The sequence below is a fragment of the Apodemus sylvaticus genome, chromosome 7 (genome assembly GCF_947179515.1).
Source record: "Apodemus sylvaticus chromosome 7, mApoSyl1.1, whole genome shotgun sequence".
Taxonomy (NCBI): domain Eukaryota; kingdom Metazoa; phylum Chordata; class Mammalia; order Rodentia; family Muridae; genus Apodemus; species Apodemus sylvaticus.
In genome coordinates this window covers 128,433,049-128,455,542 of record NC_067478.1, presented here as the reverse complement: position 1 = coordinate 128,455,542, position 22,494 = coordinate 128,433,049, and the positions used below count along the sequence as shown (strand labels likewise).

Sequence of the window (22,494 nt, the reverse complement as noted above, 5' to 3'; positions counted from 1 at the left end):
CCACAGACTGCAGACCTCACTCACTGAGCTCTCCACAGACTGCAGACCTTACTCACTGAGCCCTCCACAGACTGCAGACCTCACTCACTGAGCCCGCCATACACTGCAGACCTCACTCACTGAGCCCTCCACAGACTGCAGACCTCACTCACTGAGCCCTCCACAGACTGCAGACCTCACTCACTGAGCCCTCCACAGACTGCAGACCTCGCTCACTGAGCCCTCCAGACTGACTGCCTCATCAAACAGCTGCAGCGCCACCAGGGGAAGCACCTTGCTATCAGCTATTGCTTCATCTTGCCTCCATTTATGTAAGGTTCTTTGTGTTATAAATGCTCAGCACATCTTACTAAAAGGAAGACAAAGTCAATAAAAGGGGATGCTGTCTTCTATAAAGTGCACATTCATTCTCATAGAATTCATTGTCAAAACAGCTCCAAGCAGTTGAAACTTCAGGTAGCAGGGGCACCCATTCTCAAAGTCATGAACTTCCTCTCAAAGACTTATATCCATATGCACAGCAATGCCTAAATGCTACGTCTGTCTCAGGTCGTTCTGAAAGGAAGCAGCACAGCTAAAGAACAGAGATAAATACCATGAGCTTTCCGTTCTCTGCAAGGCTCTTAGCAACAGCTCTAAATACAGCTTCAATGTATTAAATATTAGCTCCCCATCATTAGCGGAATGAGGCCTCTCCTCCACTCTGTTCGACACAGCCATGTCTCTGCACACAGTCCCTAGACCACAGACCTCCCTCATCCCTTGCACTATCTGACCCAGACAGTAGTTGGAATGTGTCAGTTGAGATCTACGGGAGAAACTAAGCTGTCAGGATTAAAGAGGTACTCTGTTCTGTTTTGTTTTGTTTTGTTTTGTTTGGGGGTTTGCTTATTTGCTTGTTTGTTTGTTTGTTTGTTTGTTTCTGAGACAGAGCCTCATTATGTAGCTCTGGCTGTCCTGGAACTCACTGTTTAAACCAGGCTGCCTCAAACTCACAGAGACGCCCCTGCCCTAAAGAGGCACTTTTACCAGCCAGATCAAGTTACTGAGCTATACAAGCACACCAACTCCTCATACCTGGGAAGCCGTTCAACTTCTTTCCCTTTGATTTTCAATGCTTTAAAGTTTTTCTCCCAATCATGCACAGTAGAAAGGTTCTTTTCGACCAGAGCTTCCATGTCAACCTGTCCAATCACAACCCATTCCTAAAGAAGAAAAACTGGATTAAGGAACAGGAACAACCTCAGAGGCTGACGCTGAAAAGAGAGGGTCTACTGATTAAGATCAACAAAGTGAGGAAATAAGCCATTTTAGAATCTCTTCTCAGATTCCATGTCCATAAATGCAAGTGTAGAAGCATTTCTCCGAAGGCCAGCCTCCAAGGGGACAGCCCACTCGCCAGTCTAGAACTCTAAGTTACAGACATGTGCAGTGCACGGACACCTGAGGAGCAGAGCCAGTCCCTGACCATGACCCTGGCCCAGCACAAGTGAACACTAAGATGGAGCCTGTGCCTGAAGCTGCTCAGTTTATATACGTACTCAAAACAGTCACAGTAAGACAGCGCATCAGCGTGACATTTTAAACACAGATGGCTGGCGTGCACTGTGCTGGCTAACCTGTATACAGTCCAGATGTAATCCACCCAGGCTGTGCAAGCATAATCTACATTCCCCCAAAGCTATACTACCTAGTGACAGACTTCTCAGAATGTTCACAAGGTGTCACTACATCTTTAAATCACCTGAATCAAATTAGCATTTGAGCATTCTCCCTCAAAATACATTGTCTTCATAATTAAAGTTGATGCAAATGTAACATTACATTCCAAGTTGATGTAAGCATTTAAAAGAAAAAAGAACTAGTTTCTCAAACTTCATAAACTAAAGACAAAATTGCCCATTACCTCTCTTCCTTTGCAACATGACCCTAGACTAAGAGTCTAGCAAGCCTGACCCTAGAGTAAGAAAGAGTCGGGCAAGCTGACTCCCTGGTTTGCCGCATTTTGAATTTATTTCATCATAAACTCACTTTATACTTACTAAATCAGGAAATTTCTGACAAGGGTAGAAATTTGCAGGCTCTGTACCTTATGTTGATGCAAAACAGCAGACAGTCTTCTAAACAGATCTTCTGCTTTGCTGTAAATAGTCAGAAATCCACTTGCATTTCTATCAATCATGACAGAAAATATGGATTCATCGCCAGCCTCACCCACGCCCTTAAACTGGTTGGGAATTCCAATGAACCTCTTCATTTCTCTGTAATACTTAGCCCGGATTTCTTCAAAGGGAGGCCTAAACTGCAGCCTCCCCTGTCTGAAAAACAGAGAGTGGCACTCTAAATCATCTTAAGTTGTACTACTTAGAGCATAAATTATCAGAAAGGTTTAACTTGAAAATGAAGTGGCCTCCCGAGCGTCTTACTTGTAGGTTAAGTCGACGCTGATTTCCGGCAGGTTCTCGTTGAGCGCCTCCAGGCCCATCTGGTACTGATGCTCCAAGGCTTTGTACAGCTGGTGGTTCCAGTGCTGCCGCCACGCACGCATGTCACTGGGCTGGAAGCCCTGAAATGGCATTGACCTTTTCAATTGGTGCTAAATGACTTTTTTACTTTTTATTTTCAAGCTATATAAAATAAAGCACATTTACCAGTTGAGGGCTCGTTCTAAAAATCTTAAAATATGCAACTCTAATTGTCATTTTTAGTAAGATCTTATGAAACATTTCATATGAAAACATCACAGCTAAAATATTACACAAAAGGCTTACGAAAATTAAAAACACAAGGCAAAATTAAGTTTTTATTTGAAGCTGATTTTACAATGGTCTACACTTTGTGAATTCTTTTGGTTTTCTTCAATGTTTTCAAAAAGTACTACCCTTCATTTCCTAGATACTAAATAATTCATTGAATATTTTAAAAATAAGAAATTTAAATTAGATTGCTAAAAATAGTTAGATTTTGACATTGTTGTTTGTTTCCATACAAGCATTAAGACATCTATTCTAGTACTTTGGGCATGTTTTCTCCGAATTCTGAGAATTGGAACATACACAAAACAGCTAACTTAAATCAACTCAGAGCCTAGCTACATGAGAATGTGCCTCTAAGATAACAATGAATCCTGACGGTTATGTCAATCAGTAAACTTCAGTTGGAACTTAACTTTCTATTCTACAGAAGTCACAGTCTCTTGTAAGAGAAGAGCAAACAATAAATTCATAAGCACCAAGTCAGAAAAATTACAAACTCCACAGGGGCATAGACCTCTGTAAGGCACACAGATTCACTGTGCTTGACAGCCTTTGTGTGCGTCAGTCAGAGAACTGCATATTCATTAGGGTACCAAGAGGTGTTTATGACTTTGCATGCACTTGTCACTGAGTCATGTATCCAGATTCTCAAAAAGACAGTCAGAAAGCACAACCCACGCACCTGCGCAGCCACACTTGCTAAGCCAGTTCTCAGTTCCTGCAGCCCATCCTTCCAACGCTGCTGCTGCCGAAGCAGATCAATATTCATAAGAATGACCACCTGTTCAAATAATGTGCAACAGCCTGTTAGGAACATGGTAGCTTTCCAGTGATGCAGCCACCTAATCAAGGCACAAGTACCACTCAGCCCATGGGCCTGTCATGCCCTGCCTGACAAGGGCAGAGACCCAGTTCAGCGCAGTGTCAGCCAACACTGGACTGAAGTATCAAGCCAATGAAGGACTGGGAAGGAGGGAAGGAGGGAGGGAGGGAGGGGAGACACACACACTCAAATATAAAATAGGGCAAGAAAAGCGGGGCTGTGTCCTGGGTAAGGACAGAGACTCTGCTGGCCAAGTTGCAAGCCTCAAATACTGTCAAGTTTCCCACCATTTACAACTGTACACCAGCTAGGTTGGTTGTAAACACCCGAGGAAGTTAGGTAAAGGGAAAACATAAGTTTTAATTTTGCAACTTTAAATCTCAATTATATCACAAGAAAAACTGTAATTATACACTAATACAAATTATTTTCGTTCAGTTCCATTCAGTGTGATAAATTCTATAAACAAAATATACCTTTTCACAAAATGTAGTGTGCCACTTTCTCAGCCTTCTATTCTCCGTGGCAAGTCTCTCAGCAGCATTCTGGAGCTTCTGGATGTAGCCTTCCAGTTCTTTAGGGTTGTCCCAAGTAATCTGTGACTTGCCTCCGCTCCCTGCCTTTGAATTCTGCAGTATATTAAAGGACAGTACTCAGATACAGTGTTCTTCCAGAAAGGTTTAATTTTATGTTCAAAGCCCAATTATTCTTAACACTGATCTCTATGAAGATAAAAGAATACACTTCAAAAATTTGCAATCACAAAGTAGCATGTAGTCTAAAACCTACTGTGAATTTTTCCAATTTCTTATAGACATTTAAATAAACAAAAAAGTGAAGTCGCGAATTACAAAATCTGGAGATGGTTTATAGAAAAACAACACTCAAGCCCTCAAGCACTCTGCGGACCAAGATCTCCAGCTCAGAAGCCAGACCGCAGTAGCATGGGAGCTGTCCATGACACAGGAGCGCAGCTCATCAAAGCCAAAAACCCACTACCAAAGCAATGGAAGCATCCTGATGACTTAAATCTACAGTGGGGCCTAGGAAAAGTGAAGGAAATCACTGGAGACAACGAAGCCACGCACTCACAGAGGCTGGGAAACTGGTCCACAACCCCTCTCTGTGTGTCATAAAGCATGAGGCTCTCACTTACTTTAATTATCTGTTCAAATGCTAAGGCAGACTGCAGCATCATTGGCCTCTGACTCTGAATCATCTGTTGATCAATGGAATTGTAAAAATGTGCCACCTACAAAATACAAGTCCAATTAGCAGCTAGTAATAATACATTGTGCATTTTGCATATTTCCTTTATTTTTATTCAAATTGTAATACCTTTTCTCAACCCTAACAATCAAATAGTAGTAGTTTTTCATCTCCAGATCAGAATTTATGAATCAATATGCCCAAACAACACATCTATTTTGAGGTCCTATAATTTGTCAAGTCTTGTCCTAAGACTAGTCAATCAGAAAATAAAATTTATTCTCTGGGATCGAGTTCACCCCACCAGGATGAAAGGAACTCAGTGCTAAGAAGAGGCTTAGTGCCAAAAGTCAGAATGTCCTTCTTCTGCACTTCTCAGAAAACACTCAAGACCCCTGTAGTACATAACACAAGTCCCTGTACACGGTTCACATCAAAAGTCGACGTCTCTTGATCTTTTCTCTCAAGTTCCACATCAGCAAAACCTATACTTTCAAAATATACCTTCATTCCAACCATATTTTCCTACCTGTGTGTGTGTGTGGTAGTGGGGGGGGGAACAGGGGGCTAATGGCTTAAGTAGAGATATATGGTAGACAAATAAGAGAGAAAGATGTGGGAAATGAAAAAAATCAAGGCTAAAGATGTATGAAAAATCCTTACTGGGGAGCTGGGATGATTGCTCAGAGCATGGGCAGTTCTTTCAGAGGACCTGGGTTCAACCCCTAGCACCTACGTGGCCAGCCCATCTGTAATTCTAGTTCCAGAGGATGCAATGCCCTCTCTGGCCTCTGCAGGTACCTGGTACAGATATACATATAGGAAAAAAATTCCCATATACAAAAAAAGTCAATTTTTTTTAATCCTTATAGAAACATACTACTTTGTAAGCTAATAAAAATGATTTTTTAAAAAAAGGAATTGGAACAATGGTACCCTGCATGGCTTGACAATATAGAAGAAATGATTATTACATGAAAACCTCAGTACCAAGTACACTACATCTCCCTACAGGACATTGAACAGGGAGGCCCCAAAGGCCTCCAAGACAACATAGGCTATTATGAACACTCCTGGTTATCCACCTTAACTAGAACATAGAATACTACACTTTTGTTACAGGACATACAGAAATCAAAATGGAAATGATCAAGACTCCTCCTCCCTAATGCCATTTCAATGGGTGACAACAGGCTAGAGGGGAGACATAACATGATGGTTTGAACAGAAATGGCCCCATAGGCTCATGTGTTTTGCATGCTTATCCCACAGTTGGTGATTAGGAGATGAGGCCTTGTTAGAACGGGTGTGGCTTTGCTGGAAGACTGTCACTGGTGGTAGGCTTTGAAGCCTTAGACAGCCCCAGCAGGCCCAGTCTCTGGCTCCGCCTGTTGCCTGTGGATCAGGATGTAAAGCTCTTAGCAACTGCCGCAGTCCGAGCTTGTCTGCTTCCCGCCATGATGATCATGGACTAACCCTCTGACACTATATGCCCCGTTAAATCCTCCTGCTGCAAGGACAAAGGGCAGACATGGAAGGACAGGGAGATGACTGGGATGGGGATGCATGACATAAAATTCACAAAGAGTCAGTAAAAAGTTTAAAAAATGTGTTCTTTTTTAAGAGTTTCTTTGGTCATCGTATCTCATCATAGCAATAGGACTGTAACTAAGACATGGTCTTACTGACCACTGGACCCTTCTTACTGTAACAGTGACCTGCCAGGCAGAATGTCCCCACTGGAACAACAGTGGCATGATGCTCCGGGATAACCAGCCACTTTCTGATTGGAGTTAGGGACTGTTCCACAGAAAGGAATTCATGTCTGACACGATAAACCTGCTAAAATGGCTGGGAAGGCCATAGACCCCAGTAGTGAAAGAAAGTCTACAGTTAATGATGAACTGTTAATGTTCAACTGCTTTCTAAATATTTATCTTGATAACCACAAAATAGTGTAGCTCCAGGAAGCTCCTTTCTGTAGTGGGCAGCAGTGAAGGGGAAGAGTCATAATTATTCAAAAAGCTGAGACAGTGACTGTTGGGTGTCCAACACTCAGTGAAGAGTTTCTATCAACCCTTTGCCCAAGGCGAATGAACCTGGAGGGCGAAGAGGTAAAGACACTGAGGGAGGTGGTGGGAGCTGTGGAATGCTGCCTCTGACAGGGCAGCGTGTGGCCCTAATGGGCTCTCAGCAGCTGTAGTACTATACAAGATCAAGGTATTGTTCCAACAAAGAAGGGAGAGGAGCTCACAGGACCTCACCCAAGCCAGGAAATTACTGGCAGCTGAAGGCTACTCTGGTAGTGAGAGTCACTTTTTAGGGCTGTGACCTCTGGGAATTCAGCCATACTAAATGGAGGTCCCATGCCCATGTGCACAGCACTAATAGAACTCAATAAGTTAAGAGGGAATGAAGGGGGAGAGGGTGTTTGAGGGGATCCAGGTGGAGAGGGAGAGGAAATGATCAAGCAGGTATGATCAAGATACACTGTACACATGGATAAATAAAACTTATTTTTTAAAAACCAAAGTTGACCTGGAAGTGGCAGCACACACCGTGGCACACACTGAACTCAGGAAGTAGAGGCAGGCTAATATGAAGCAAAGCCTGGTCTACATAGCTAGTTCCAGACCAGCCAGAGCAACATAGTGAGACCCTGCCTCAAGTAATTAAACAGAGGTGGGGCTTAGTGGAAGGTCTTTAGAGCAATGGCAGTATATACTCCAGGCTCTCTCCCACCCTGCTCCCTCTCTGCTTCCAACAATGCGTGGCTGTAACCCACCCATGTCCCTACAATGCGTGGCTGTAACCCACCCATGTCCCTACAATGCGTGGCTGTAACCCACCATGTCCCTACAATGTGTGGCTGTAACCCACCCATGTCCCTACAATGTGTGGCTGTAACCCACCATGTCCCTACAATGCGTGGCTGTAACCCACCATGTTCCTACAATGCGTGGCTGTAACCCACCATGTCCTTACAATGTGTGACTGTAACCCACCATGTCCCTACAATGTGTGGCTGTAACCCACCATGTCCCTATAATGCGTGGCTGTAACCCACCCATGTTCCTACAATGTGTGGCTGTAACCCACCCATGTTCCTACAATTTGCGTAGGCCTTGGAATCAACCCAAAGGCAAGAGACCAATTGATCACAGGCTTAAACTTCCTAATCTGTGAGCTAAATAAACTTCCTCCTTCTAAGTTGATTCTCAGAAGCATTTAGAACAGAGGCCAAGGATGTCAAGAGTGTAGGCAGAGGAGGAGGCAAAGCCACAGACTCATCTGGAACCTGATCCAGGAGGTGGACAACTAGGTAAAATGGGTTTTTCTTAAACAGGCAAACAAAAGCAATGGTAGAAATACATAAACCAATACCAGTGACCCTGGGAATCCCCTATAAATATCTGAGAGGTAGGCAGAGGACTCTCATCAGAAGTTTCTTTAAGACTCTTACAATGTAATAAGAAAAAGAAAGAAAAGAGTGGAGGAGTTAGGAAGGGAAAGAGAGGAAGAATAAGGTTATTTTTCCAAATGATTTCAGAATGAAAATTAATGACAATATTAAGTTTTAAAAATCCTATAAATTCAAAACAGATTTTAATTTAGTCATTTATCAAACTATAAATTCACAAGTTAGTAATCTATTACAGTAGCATAAAAAATTAAAAGCAAAAACTAAAGCCCTTAACATAGTCTAATTTAGCATAATAACGAAGAACAAAAGCATCTTCAAAAGTGTCACGCATACTTGCTTAAGAATGATGGCTTGCTTGCAGAACTTCTGAGCAACATTTGCAACCTGCTGTATTTTGGCAGGAATGACAAAGCCCAGGGCAGAAAGCTGACGGACTTCTCTCAGAAGAATCACCAGGCGATCAGAATAATGCACTTTTAATGCCCCATCATTAGGATCCAATTCCATTATTCGGCTGTTAGCCTCAATACTGAGAGAGAGAGAGACAGACAGAGAGACAGAGAGACAGAGAGACAGAGAGAGACAGAGAGAAAGAGAGAGACAGAGAGAGACAGAAACAGAGAGACAGAGAGACAGAGAGACAGAGAGACAGAGACAGAGAGACAGAGAGAGAGACAGAGACAGAGAGACAGAGACAGAGAGAAAGAGAGAGACAGAGACAGAGAGACAGAGACAGAGAGACAGAGAGAGAGAGAAACGGACAGAGACAGAGAGAGAGAGAGGAGAATCTTTGAAACATCGCTGTTGCTATGCTTTAGTGTAATGAAACTGATAAAAAAAAAAAAAAAAACCACAACATTTTGTTCAACTTTTCCACAAACCTAACAGGTGAAACAAACTTTCTAATCCAGGCTTTCTAATTCTGTTCCTCCTAATTATTCTTCAAAAGAAAACTATATATTTGTGTTGGTATCAATAATTTCTTGTACAACCATATTAGAATTACTTGGTTTGAAAAAAACATACAGAGCCTACAGAGAACATTTAGGACTTATTTAACTTTGTGCAGTAAGGACTGGTTTTACATGCTGTAGAGATCTGAGGTCCTGCTATGGTGCTCTTTGTGTGATGATATGCATACAATATGCTAACTGCCTCAAGAACTTATAGAAACTAAAGTTAACAAATTCTACTGTGCAGCTGTCCTTTAAATTAAGCTGGTACAGTGTTAAAAATGGAAGTTCTTCCCATGTTTTCTTACCATCCAGACTTTGATAACAAACTGCAGTATTCAAAATATGTCATTACATAAATGAGCACTTTATAAATCAGAAAAATCCACCCTTGACCTGTTAGCTAAGAATCAAGACTAGCACACAAGAAGGGCCTGACTTGATCCTAATGGGACCCAGGATGTCTGTGGGCTGATTGCATCCTCCATAGTTCTAGTAAAGGATCAACAACTAAATCGAACCACAAGAGCAAACACAACCCCACCCTTTACTCTTTAGATCTGCCTTTCTTGGGTTAAAGCTTTAGTGCTAACCCTGCTCTGGAGTACAGGGTAAACTATAAACACTCAGCACAAAATGGACATTGTTTTGGTTTATTATGGTTACATTATGTTCTTTCTTTAAAACTATTTTCAAAATTAAGAAAATTTACAAGTGTTAAAAAGTAATCAAGAAAGCAAGGAGCAAATGCATTCTGCTTACTTACTCTCACCTCCAATGAACTACTGCAAAAGAAGATGTTAAATGGCTTAAAAAGCAGATCCAGTATTCCTGTATGTACTCATAAGCATAACAACCACTATAATGGGAACTCTGTCATCTTCAACAAAGTTTTCATATACCAGGACTTCAAAGGATGTCTTGGGGGGGGGGGGGACTCTGGTGATTACAAAGACTAGAAAAGGTTCTATAGCCCCAGCCCCCAGTCCCCCAAAAAAGATAAAAGAAAGATTTTGTTGAGATGAGAAAATCAGGGTTGGAAAAGGTTCAGCAGGCTGATTAATAGACCTCATATCTCTGACCCATTCATCACCTTATAGAGCAAAGCACAACAGGATGTGACAAAGCAGAGTAGGTTTTAAACCTAGCTAGCTTCAGTTCTGGAACACAGGGGCTAGAACATCTCTTTTATTTTCACTCCATGTAGGAAGAAAAGAGTTAAATTGCACAAAATTATAGTCACTATACCATAGAACCCCTGGGTTTCTCTAATCTTCCTCGTGAGCCAGAACTATACTCAGGGAAATGCATTATCTATCCAATCTAAGAGTGCATATAGATTGATTATACTTCTACTTAGAGTAGGGGACAGGTAAAGAACTTCATTTTATGAATAGTTTCTTTTAAAAGACACTGTGATTGCACACACAAGAATTTGAAACAACACTCTCACCCCAGGGCAACATAAGGACACTCTATCAGTTGCGGGGAGAAGAGTGCTGAAGGCGTAGCTCAGATGCACAGTGTATGCACACACGCACAGGTATGAGTCTGAGTCCCAGTAAGAGGAGCCACAGCAAGGATCTAAAGTAGAGACAATAATACACTGTGGAAAACTGATTGCAGGTACAAAGGAATGTGGATTTTTTTGCCTAGTCATACCCAATGAATTGCTACTAAAACAATAACAAATAAAATATTAAATAAAATTTAGTAACTACTTACCAAAGGCTTACTTACAACTTGGGAGTGTCATAGGAAAATACCTTTCTTAAAGGGTTCAAAAGTAGTTGCAATTTAAAGTGCTTATGCATTTAATTGTAATATAAAAAAGGTAGAGAAATGTATGAGATATTTTTCATTAAAAAAATCATGAGAGAAGGAATATCTAATTCTCAAAAAAGAATCTGCAGTGCCAAGGACTAGACATGTGACTGGAGAGGGCAGGCAGGCAACTCCAGTTGTAGAGTTACCGCTTCCAACTTCAGGGACTTACAGTCCCTGCTCTCCTGGACACCACCCAAGCTCAGCTCCCAACAACAAAGTCAAAGCCCATAGCCTCCCCAAACTCTAGTGATCTGGCAGCCATCTTGCCTCTGAGGGCAATGAGCACACATGTGACATTCCCACATATACACATAAAAATGATAAAAACAATATTTAAAATAAAAGAATAAAAATGTTTTAAATGCGACAACTCATAAGCAAGCAGCAGCATGTCGGTAAAGAAAGGTTCCTTCCATCTTCCCACACAGAGTACTAACAAGTGGGTTTGTTGCTCACACATCAGTGGACTGACACTTACCACAAACCTGACCTGGAGTCAGACAACCCTGACTGGACCTCTCTTGACCAGTCATCAAACTGTTCTTGTTCATAGAGCTTGAACTGGTCCAGCAGATCTTCAGCACTCCGATGAAAAGACCGAAATCCCGACAGGTCTGACAGAAGCGCTTCTGCTATCTTGATAGTATCATCTACCTAGAAAACGTCACATGGCAAAGATAAGCCGTCATGCTAGCCACAGCTCTTAAAACAAAGAGGTCCTCTCTCTGAGATCAAAAATTATTTTTCTTTCATTTATAAACAAGTGAACAAAGCTTTTCTATAAGGAATAAGCATATGACCCTCTAATCGCCTTCTGAATCATACAACCTCAGAATAATAAATCCCAAGAGGACAGCCCAAACAAGGGAGAATACAAAGAACTAAAGGGAAGGTAAACCAAGCAAGAGCGGGACTCTACTCACATTCAGAGCGTGATGTTACTCCTCAACATAGAACAATACTGGCTGTTTGCTAAAGACATTCTTAATAGTTCAAACAAGAAATAGATTTGAATGTCAGGTAAGAAAAAAAAATGTGCCTTCCTTCATAGCTGCCAATTCTGGTACCCTCGAGAAATGACCAATGGAAAATACAAAGTATTTCAGAATATAGTTCAATGGTACAGCTTTGAGAAGCAGGTTTTATAAAATCCTATGACATTTAATGTTCATTATACCTTTAAAGTTCATTATACATTATATATGTATACCTATACATATTAATAGTAGGTCCAAAGAGTTTGAAGTTAATTTTAATAACATTATCACAGACCATTATATATAATTACCTTTCACCTTTCCTTTAATTTCTGATGTGATTTTAGTGACATAAAAATGCTTGCAGTTAGACTTTCAAACCACTGTGACATCCCAAGTATGTGTTTAAATCTAGTATCAAAGATACAGTCCTCACAGATGCTTTCAAAAGCTCTGAGTGACAAACTCCTCTACAGTAAAAATGAATAGAACCAGAACCTTCTCCACACACGTATTCTTAGACTTCCGTACATTTCAGTGAACATGAGATGTTATGCAGGAAGGTAAAGTGCATCTTACTGGATTATGTAAACACATTGTCCCCAGCTGAAGGCACTGTTTTTGGAAACCACAGTGTCCCTTTGGCATGGAGCCTAGCCAATAGAACAAAACCATGAAGTAGGGATAAAGGTCACAACTTAGCAAGGTCTTGCACTGGGCTGATTCCTGATCTGCCAAGGTATCATGTCCCAAGCTCCAGCCACCAAACATGGAGCTACAAGCAGCCAGACGCTCATCCTCAAAGGCCCTGTGAGCGAAAGTAAATCCCTCTTTCCCACAGCTGCTTCTCCAGCATCTGCTCACAACAATGAGAGAAAAACTGTACTACACAGAGTGAAAACAGTATTTTCACAAGAACTTTAGGGTTCCTGTCATATACATTTAGTACATTTTGAATGCTCACTGTTCAACTGTATGTATTAAAACAAGTACCTTCAATTCTAACTGACGAACCCAAACAATATTATTCACAACTTCCGAAAGATTTTTGCCAGAAAGTGGTCCAGATGCATCACCAGGAATTCCTCGGCACCGATTCTCAAAGTCCAGTCGAAAATCTGTATCATTCAAATCAAATAAGTAACACAGAAGCACTATATTTCAAGCCATATTGGAAAAGCTGTAGATCTTGGTCCCCACTGTACCACAAGAACCTTGGGGTGTATTTGAGGACCACTGCTGTCACCACGATACAAGTCAGAATCAATCAATCGACAGGCATGCAGGTCAGGTGATTACCATCTGGTAACTGGTATGGGAAGAGCCGTGCTATGGGGACGGAGGTGCTGGGCTGCGTAGGTAGAAAGAGCAAGCTCAGCGCGAGCACTTGTGCTTCAGCTTCCTTCTGACCATGGAGAGAACTGGAGCGGCTGCTGCAGATGCCTGCTCCTCACCTCCCCACAGAGATGGGCTAACGTGAACTGTCAGTGATAGTAAGTCTTCCTTCCTCAATTTGATTCAGTCAGGGAACTTTATCATAGCAAAAGAAAAAGAAACTAACACAACTCACTATGTAAGATACCAAAAAAACCAAAAAAACAAAAAAACAATCTAGGGGCTTGAAAGATGGTGCCAGCTGTTTTTGATTTTTAGCACCTACATGGCAGTTCCTAACTGCAGGGAAGACATGAACATGAATAATTTTTAAAAAATAAAATAAAAATAAAAATAAACCTATCACTTATAAATAAATCTGTCATAAAGATGTTTTAACAGTTTTTAATACTAAACCATAGCATGAAAGAAATATCCACCTATAAAAACATTTCTCAAGAAAACCTTGTTACCTCTGATGAACTTTACCTTTAGCTGAATCCCCAAGTCTTGCCAGTAAAGTCTCTCTCTCTAACATCAGTTCTTTGCTTATAGTGGGACGCTTCACCAATTCTTTGTATTTCAGAAATGCTTGGAGAAGCTAACATAAGACAGAGTTCATGTTTATCTCAATTCAACCACAGACACTGAAATAGCTTACAAAAAAAAAAACAGGAAAATCTTTCAATATTTTACCTGCTGTGGACTATCTTGAATTTCTGAAATATAATTCTTTAATTTCCCTGCTATTTTCTGTTCTGCGGGTGCAATGATCTTTTCATACTGAGACACTGCAGCTTTCCATAAAGGCTAAACAAATTAATCATACTGTTAGAACATAAAATGTTATAAAGTGACCTTTAAAAGTCCAGAACACAAAAGGAAATTAAAGACATAAACACATATAGACTCAACCTCAGTATAAGGATTGTACTGCACGGGATTCACACCAGTAAACGGCTCAAATACTCGAGACAGGCATACAATTCTCTCCTCACTGGCAGGTAAAAAATACAAGAGCTTCTCATGAATCGTTCGAATAGCCAAGACCTAAAATGTAATATATTAAAACATAAAATGTATTAAGCCAAAATAATTCTTTAAGTTGGACTAAAATCTAAAGAGTTGATACACACTTCTTTACAGTAGCTGAAAAATGAACAAAATTGAAAGTATCTCACTCTTTTTATATATGTTTGGAATATTCTATACCAAAAACAATTTTAATTGTGTTTCTAGGAGTGAAATTATCTCTGCAATCACTCACTTTGCCTCTCTTTTGAAGCTAATTACGTAATTTTTTATGAAAGCTCATAGCTGAAGTAAGTGAGAAACTGCTTGAAATATTTCCCCTGAGCACACCTTCTAAGAGAGCCCGGCTCTGAAGTCGTCTGAGAAAGCCTGAGAGATCCCACACAGGGAGAACTGTGCTACATCTTTTACAACAGGAACAAAACAGGATTTCACAACTGGCATACTGAGCACTTGTACACCTAAGAAAAATAGGAACTAGGACTTAGCACCCACTATGCACCTCGCACTATACCAGACCATGCCAGGACGTGTCTCATATGACATTATGCTCACCCAAACCATAAATCCTTTCTTTTACACATGTTCATCACTGTAAAATGCCTTCACAGAGCAGTGAAAACCCACTTCCACTTAAAGACAAAGAGGCAGACAATCATACTGGTACCTCCTCCAGCCGTTTGCCCAGTTTGTCAAGAGTTTCTGGGAAATACTTTTCACTTTTCCATGGATGAGGGACGTAGCGCTGCCACACCTGACCAGTGAGGTGACCGCAGACTATCACCCACTGCTCACAAACTGAAATGCCAGCTTTAAGGTTTTCTTTCACGAGATAATAAGGATCTTCCCACAGTTTCAAGCTTCCCAGCTTTTTCTGAACAAACCTTCCAAATGAACCACCTAATAAAACATAAAGCAAGATTGACTGGAATTTTACAGAATTATAAAATATATACTTAGGAAAAATTAACACGCACATTAACCACGTGAAATACGACCTCCCCACCCTTAGATTACCATCAATCAGTAACTGTCTTTATAAATACATATGTGCATCCAGGCATTGGCTTGCAGTCTTCTTCAGTCAGCATACTGCACCAAGCACACACCTCTGATGGCCACAGAGCCCGTGGCGTGGGGGAAGGAAACACAAGCGTTCCCACACTGCTGTCTGGCTGACTGACAGCAGAAGGGCTATAACACACACCTGTCACAGCTCACCTCAGGTTCCAAGGGGAATCATCAAATATAAAACACTAGGATATTAACAGTGTGTTTTTCAGTATGTTTTAGTTCATTTGGAAATATTGTAAAATGAACATGTGAGGGGGGCTGGAGAAACGCCTTGGCAGCTAAGAGTGCTCACTGCTCCATCAGAGGACCTAAGTTCAGATCCCAACATCCAAGTCAGGTGACTCGCAAATGCCTGTAATTCCAGGCCAAGGGATCAGAAACCCTCTTTTGTTCTCCATAGGTACTACATATGCACATAAATAATTTTTAATGTTTTAATTAATTAAAGTATGAAAAACACTAAAATATAAATTTGGTTTTATTAGTGATCAAAGTATTTCACATCTATAAACTAAACCAACTATAAAGAAAAATGCACGTAGATAAATCTATATGATTTATTAGGAGTTACTTTAAGTAGCAAGTACTGTATTACTAAGAATTTTAAGAAAGTACTTCAGGAAAACAAAGAAAGAAGAGAGGGAGAGAGAAAGGGAGGAAGGGAGGAAGGGAAAAAGGGAGGGAGGGAGGAAGGGAGGGAGGGAGGAAAGGGAGGAAGGGAAGGAGGGAAGGAGGGAGGAAAGGAGGAGGGCGGGAGGGAGGGAAGGAGGGAGGAAAGGAGGAGGGCGGGAGGGAGGGAGGGACGGAGGGAAGGAGGAAGAGAGGGAGAGAGGGAGGGAGGAAGAGAGGGAGGGAAGGAGGAAGGAAAGGAGGGATGGAAGGGAGGAGGAAGGGAGGAGGAAGGGAGGAGGAAGGGAGGAAGGGAGGAGGAAGGGAGGAAGGGAGGAGGAAGGGAAGAGGGAGGGAGGAAGGGAGGAGGAAGGGAAGAGGGAGGGAGGGAGGGGAGAGGGAGGGAGGAGGGAGGGAGGGTGAGTGCACAGTTCCCAGAGCTCACCCCTCCCCATACCTATGACATCCAGGAGATGCAGCATGCGTGACTCGGGGTAATGATCGTGCTCTGTCTGTCGCCACACATCATCTACAACATCCCGAGTTGTCTCCACCAAGTCAACAACTTCTAGCAAGGACAGATTGTCCAAGTTATAAAATTCCTGAAAGGAAAACGCATTCATGTTGAAGCAGATATATCTGTGTGCTAAGTGAGACTCAAAATGTTCCCAGAGTTGCTCAACTGCTTTTTCTGACCTATTTTTGCAAATATCCTACATAAACATAAATATCGCAAAAGGCTGAAAAATAATACTAAAAGACTGTTCATTTAGTCACATCCTTAGCTGAGTTTTCTTTGAGTTGGGCTTATCTGTTTTCCCAAGAGGCCACTTCAGCTCCACACACACTGCCCAATACAATTCGCAAGTCCTTTACTCAGCCAGGTGCCGTACTGTGTAATGTGCTGACTAAGGAGAGCAACACAAACTCGTTATTCTGTTTCGTCAATGCCATCAAAACAAGCTTTAATAGACTTCAAACACACCGTCACCATGATGCCGCTGGGACTGGCAAGAAGGTTCAGTGGTAAAGGAACCTGCCACACACGCTTCCTGGTACAAGGAAAGAACTGGCTGCTCGAGCTTGTCCTCGCCTGACTCCAGGCATGCCACCGCACACTTGCCCACACACATACACACATCGTGCACACACACACCACAATAAGAAACACTGAAATGACATTAAAAAATAAAAACAATACTGTTGATGAAGTAAGAGTGGAAACAAATAGAAAGTTGGTTTATTGTGAATAGAGTACAATCACACTTAAAGTAATCACTCACTAAATCCCTAAGCACATACAGCAAGAACAGACAGAAAGGAAGACACCATATTTTAAATTATTTTGAAATACTACTTTAAATCATTATATCAAAACAATATATTATCTCTATATAAATTAGTCTGTTAATGTACTGGGTTTCTGTACATGTGGTAAATGCACATATTGTACATGTGTGTTTGTGTGTGTGTGAAAGTGAGCACTTGTTTGCAGTGTAAATGTGGAGAACAAAGGTCAAAATTGTGTAAATTTCTCTATCACACTCCATCTTGCTTCTTTCTTTTGAGACTGCGTCTCTAAAAGACCCCCCAGCTCTGCTTTAGACAAGTGGCCGGCTGGTACCTCCAAGCCTCCTGTGACCAGCACTAGCAGGAGATCATAGACACACGCAGATCCCAACTCAAGAGTCTCACACTCGCATAAGAAGCACTTTACCCAGGGGGTCATCTGACAGCTCTTGGATTTTGTTTTTGTCCAAGAACTTTCAGAAAACTGTATTTGGTTTTCAGGAAAATGACATCATAAAGACTGGAATTTACTGTTTTCATTTCCATATTTAAATAACGTAAACATAAATCTTAAATAAAATCTAGAATTTATTAAACTATGTATCTTGCTTATCAACCTATGTATAAAGTAGGTTTTTAAAGATGCACTGAACCCTAAGTCCTAGTTACAAAAAGCCAAATATACAAAATTATGTAAGTCACATACCCTTGCAATTGTTTCAAATAATTCCTTAAAATAACTGGCTCTTTCTTTACTAATCTGTTTGCTTCCACGATGAGCTTGTTCTATCCAAAACTGGAACTCATCACTTGGTGTAAGAATACCTGAAAAAGTTAAGAAAAAAATTCAGCTAAGAATGGAAAGGAGAAAAGGAGTAACACTGCTTGGTTCATCTGCTGGGTTAGGTTTGGTCAGAAAACGACCTTAGAACCACTATCAGCAGTAAATTCTCTCTTAGGTCTGTTAGAAACACTAACTGCCCCTAATTTACAGTTCAGGCCCAATTTTCTGAGTCTAATGTTGTGTGATTCCTACCTGCTTTTGTAAATCATTCTTAACAGACTGTCAGTCTGTGAATATGGTCCGACACAATGATCCCTAAATCTGATCCTAATACCATCCTTCTTGTAAATTCCATCAAATGAAAAGAATTATAATCAGTGAGTGTTTTCAACTTAATTTGAAAGTATAAGCAAAGAGATTTATTGTTAAATTCTCTTTTAAATATCCCAATAAACTAGATAATTTCTGAGCGCTTAATCATATGCTGAGTACTATTCGTTAGGGTTAATTTTTAAAAAGCATCCACTTGATAGAGCAAAATGCAATTTGTGCTTCCAATATTTTTCAATATTATTTGTATGCTATATGTTTCATTTTGGTCTTAAGTAGGAATTTATCTATTCCCACAATAAAATTATAAATAGTATCAATAAAATATATATTTCCTATTATCTTCATATGACTTATAAGCTGCATAGTCTATGATCTTCACAGCCAGCCATCTTCATTAGCCCCACATCTGTCCGAAGGAGGTAAGATCTGACACATCTGTACTCGGGTTCCAAGGTGGAGGCAAAGCCATGCTTTACCCACTGGTTTACTTTCTTGTTTGTAAACAAAGCCCCCTGTGCTCTGCTTAGTGCCACAGTTTCTCCACGCTCACACTTTAAACTGATCTTACAGCACAGTGCCAAGAATACAAGCACAAGACAGCTTGCAGCTCTTCACAGAAAAGGTGCTGGTCAAGAGAGTTGCAGTCAAGGCACCTGTTGTAGGATAGTCACTGCATTTTCAATTTCTATAAAAAATAATGTTACTTTAAGCTTTGTTGAATAATGAATAAAGCTATGAAATGCAAACAAAAAAGTGCTAAAAAGAACATTTTCTTCTCCAAATACATAAAATCTATTCATTCTTTAAAAGCTTATATTCATAGAAGATCCAAAAACACAGAAAAAATTCTGCAAAGAAATACAGCTGCTTCTAATGTCTTAATGAGATGCTTGCTTTATGCTTTGAGCTCACTAAAGATGGTGTCCTAGTTACCGGGACCCCTGCTGTGATGGGACAACAGGACCAGAGCCACCTGGGATGAAAGGGTTTCTCTGGCTCATTAACAAGTCAGGGGCTGGAACAGGCAGGGGCGGGGCAGATGCAGAGGCCAGGGAGAAGGGCTGCTTTACTGGCCTACTCCAGTGGCTGTCCAGCCTGCATCCTTAAAGAACCCAAGACTACCACCTCAGGGATGGTACCACTGATGATGGGCTGGGACCTCCCGCACCCCTCCCCATCAGCTACTAATTAAAATGGCTTGCTTAAAGCCTGATTTAATGGAGGAGTTTTCTCAATTGAGGGTACCTCCTCTCGGATTGATTATAAAATTATTTTGAGAACCACAAATATGGCTCCAATGGTAAAAGGTGCTTTGCCACTCATGTTGACAACCTAAGTTTGATCCCAGGATTCCAAAAGCTAGAAGAAGAGACCTGATTCTTACAAACTGTCCTTTGGCCTCTGTAAGTGACCGCGCGCGCGGAAACACACACACACACACACACACACACACACTGAACTCTGGAAGTAAACCATCATCTATTGCCATATACCTCTAGTATCGTCTTCCTTAAGTTTCAGCTTAGGTAAGTTAGTATCTGATTTTCGTAGGACTACACCCAATCCAGCTTCTAGTTCACTCAAAAGATTCTGCAGTTTAGGATCAAAGTTTCTGCTCCATTCCTGGTCCTAAATAAAAAACAGACAAGAGGGGCCATAGGTCAGTGCACTGCCAGTCACGCTTGCTTCAAAAACACAGTTTAGAAACTAAGCCCATATGTCTCTATTTCATTGAAAGTCTGCTTCAACTTTCAACAGTTAAACTTTTCTAAAAGTCATTTAGTATTTAAGAGTTGATATAAGTTGCATTTCATAGCTATATCCATTACTCAACAAAGCTTAAAGTAACACTATAAGCTTGACACTAACACCAATACTATAAATTTTTTCAATAAACTAAAACATATTAAACAATAAATATAATAATATGTCTATTTCCTTATTGACCAAATAGCCATATAAATCCACAAGCACCGCAATCACCTTCAGCAACATGGGTGCAAACACCTGCCGCACTGCCTGGTACAGGGAGTTGATAGGTGATTCCAGCATAGAAGACACAAGAATGTTGTTATGCAGATTGCCATCTGTAATTACTTCTGGTCGGAGCTTGAAAAACACCAGCACTTTGTCTTTTGTGTCATCAAAATCAATCTAAAATGATAAACAAAAGATGTTATGTCTTCCTCATAAAACTTAGAATTTGAAAGAAAGAAGTGTTGCATTGACATGCTGTATCGCTACAATTATACCTGCTTGGACAAAAATAGTTAAAGACAACATATTCAAAACAACCACTTCTGCTTCTCAATGACTGCCTAGTTAAAAACTAATTCCTGCTTAACATGTGATTATCATAAAGCTACACTAGAAAATGTTTGTGGGCATAAAACCCTATGTATTGTTAATACTCTCAGCTAACTTTTCTACTGAGTCAGACTCAGTAATACTGCAAATCAAGGCTGAATTTCCTTCATACACAATGCTGTGTACTTCTCTACTGCCCCAAGGTGTGTGTGTGTGTGTGTGTGTGTGTGTACATACACACATATATAAACCTTGTCACCTATAGGTGGAAAAAGCATTTTAAATTTTTAAAAGGTGCCTTTAAATTTGCACTGCCAAAATGAATGAGTCTATCTCCGAAGATTATCTTTACTGTAGCCAAAACTGTTTGTAGAGTCTGAATATCAACTTAGTATGTGAAACGGTACCCAGGTTGGATTTGTTGTACATGGCTGTTATCTCGGCAGTGAGAGGATCAAAGGATGACAGGGTCAACCACAACCTGGACTAGGAAGCTAGACTGTCTCAAATGTAAAGAAAGAAATAACCAAAAGGTAAAATAAGCTGACTTTACAGGAATATGCAAAATCAATACTAAAGATGTCAATTTATAGTAATCGATTTATTGGCCAAAAAGTATAATGCTCAAAAGATTTTTTTCCTCTTTCCTTTTTCCAGAAAGTCAATAAATTAAAGGCTTATGAACCTTACTCTCCTTACAGACATTTTATGCCACTTTTATCCTAAGTTTTAAAATAATTTATCACCAGAAAAAGGCTGACACTTTACTGTCAAATTGTCATCTTTTACCAGGATGAAAATTATGTGAAATTCAAGGACTGGTGTTTATCAGGTTTGAAAACACAGGTGTACTCAGTTATGTAGCATATCAGTTGTGTTCACAATATGTGGTCCAACCTTCAGTTCAAACGAAGCGGAGAAGACAGATGTCTTAAACAGTTAGGCAGTCAAATCGGTAGAGACTCAGAGTTGAAGGCCAGTCTGGAAGAGCCAGACTCTCGGAAAAGAAAGCTGAGGTGCCCACAGTTCCTATTTAGATGTGTGGACAGGGAAACTCCCACCATCTGGTGGGCTCCTCACCACCAAGCCAGGAACAGCTCGAGCCCCAGGGCGCCTGGGCTGAGACGTCTTCAGGCCTAGCCTGAGACCTGGGACGTGCGGGAGGGGAGCCGCGCCGGACCTGGCCACGCGGGGCCACAAAGGCGGCGCCGCAGCCTTACCGTGTTGGAAAAGGCTAGCCCGGCGTCGGACCGCTGCACCCGCAGTAGCATCTGGTTCCCGTCGTCCAAGAAGTTGTTCACCTCCGGGCAGCTGCTCAGCGGGGGCTGGTCCCAGAGCTCCGGTCTCAGCCCGAAGTAATTCTGGGTGGTCGTAAAAAGAAAGACTTTGCGGACGTCCCCGAGGCTTCCCGCCATGGCCGCGGAGACCGAGAGGGACCTGGAGAGGCTCAGGGGCCTCACCGCTACCCTCCGTAGTTGCCACGGCCCGTCGCTATGGCGACCGCTTCACGCCGACCGAGCGCGCACCGGAAGTAGGACTTCTGGGGCCCGCGAGCAAGGCTGAGGATTCCTGCACTCATCGATTGGATGTGCTGCGAGCTCCTTCTATCCCTGCATCTTTTCCTTCTGATGCCGAGCTCTGGTGTTTCCACTGCACGTGCAAACCACAATCAAGTGTCAGGGTCGACCTCTGTGAAATGGGGAGTTAGGAGTTCACAATTAA

General features: G+C 41.3%; 1 protein-coding gene across 1 annotated transcript in view; it reads right to left on the bottom strand.

The window, feature by feature from the left end:
• The window catches only part of Dync2h1 (dynein cytoplasmic 2 heavy chain 1), a 252,371-nt gene extending 230,097 nt beyond the window's left edge, over positions 1 to 22,274 (bottom strand). The window contains exons 1-18 of the mRNA XM_052189168.1: positions 21,993 to 22,274; positions 20,449 to 20,619; positions 19,959 to 20,094; positions 18,055 to 18,173; positions 16,516 to 16,660; positions 15,043 to 15,275; positions 14,259 to 14,393; positions 14,040 to 14,153; positions 13,833 to 13,944; positions 12,963 to 13,087; positions 11,471 to 11,646; positions 8,546 to 8,741; positions 4,736 to 4,831; positions 4,056 to 4,208; positions 3,439 to 3,537; positions 2,427 to 2,566; positions 2,090 to 2,318; positions 1,078 to 1,205 (exon numbers count right to left, since the gene is read on the bottom strand). Of these exons, the coding sequence (XP_052045128.1) occupies positions 1,078 to 1,205; positions 2,090 to 2,318; positions 2,427 to 2,566; positions 3,439 to 3,537; positions 4,056 to 4,208; positions 4,736 to 4,831; positions 8,546 to 8,741; positions 11,471 to 11,646; positions 12,963 to 13,087; positions 13,833 to 13,944; positions 14,040 to 14,153; positions 14,259 to 14,393; positions 15,043 to 15,275; positions 16,516 to 16,660; positions 18,055 to 18,173; positions 19,959 to 20,094; positions 20,449 to 20,619; positions 21,993 to 22,187 (2,702 nt within the window). The 5' untranslated portion in view covers positions 22,188 to 22,274. The remainder of the gene's footprint in view (positions 1 to 1,077; positions 1,206 to 2,089; positions 2,319 to 2,426; positions 2,567 to 3,438; positions 3,538 to 4,055; positions 4,209 to 4,735; positions 4,832 to 8,545; positions 8,742 to 11,470; positions 11,647 to 12,962; positions 13,088 to 13,832; positions 13,945 to 14,039; positions 14,154 to 14,258; positions 14,394 to 15,042; positions 15,276 to 16,515; positions 16,661 to 18,054; positions 18,174 to 19,958; positions 20,095 to 20,448; positions 20,620 to 21,992) is intronic.
• Between the last annotated feature and the right edge of the window lie 220 nt (positions 22,275 to 22,494).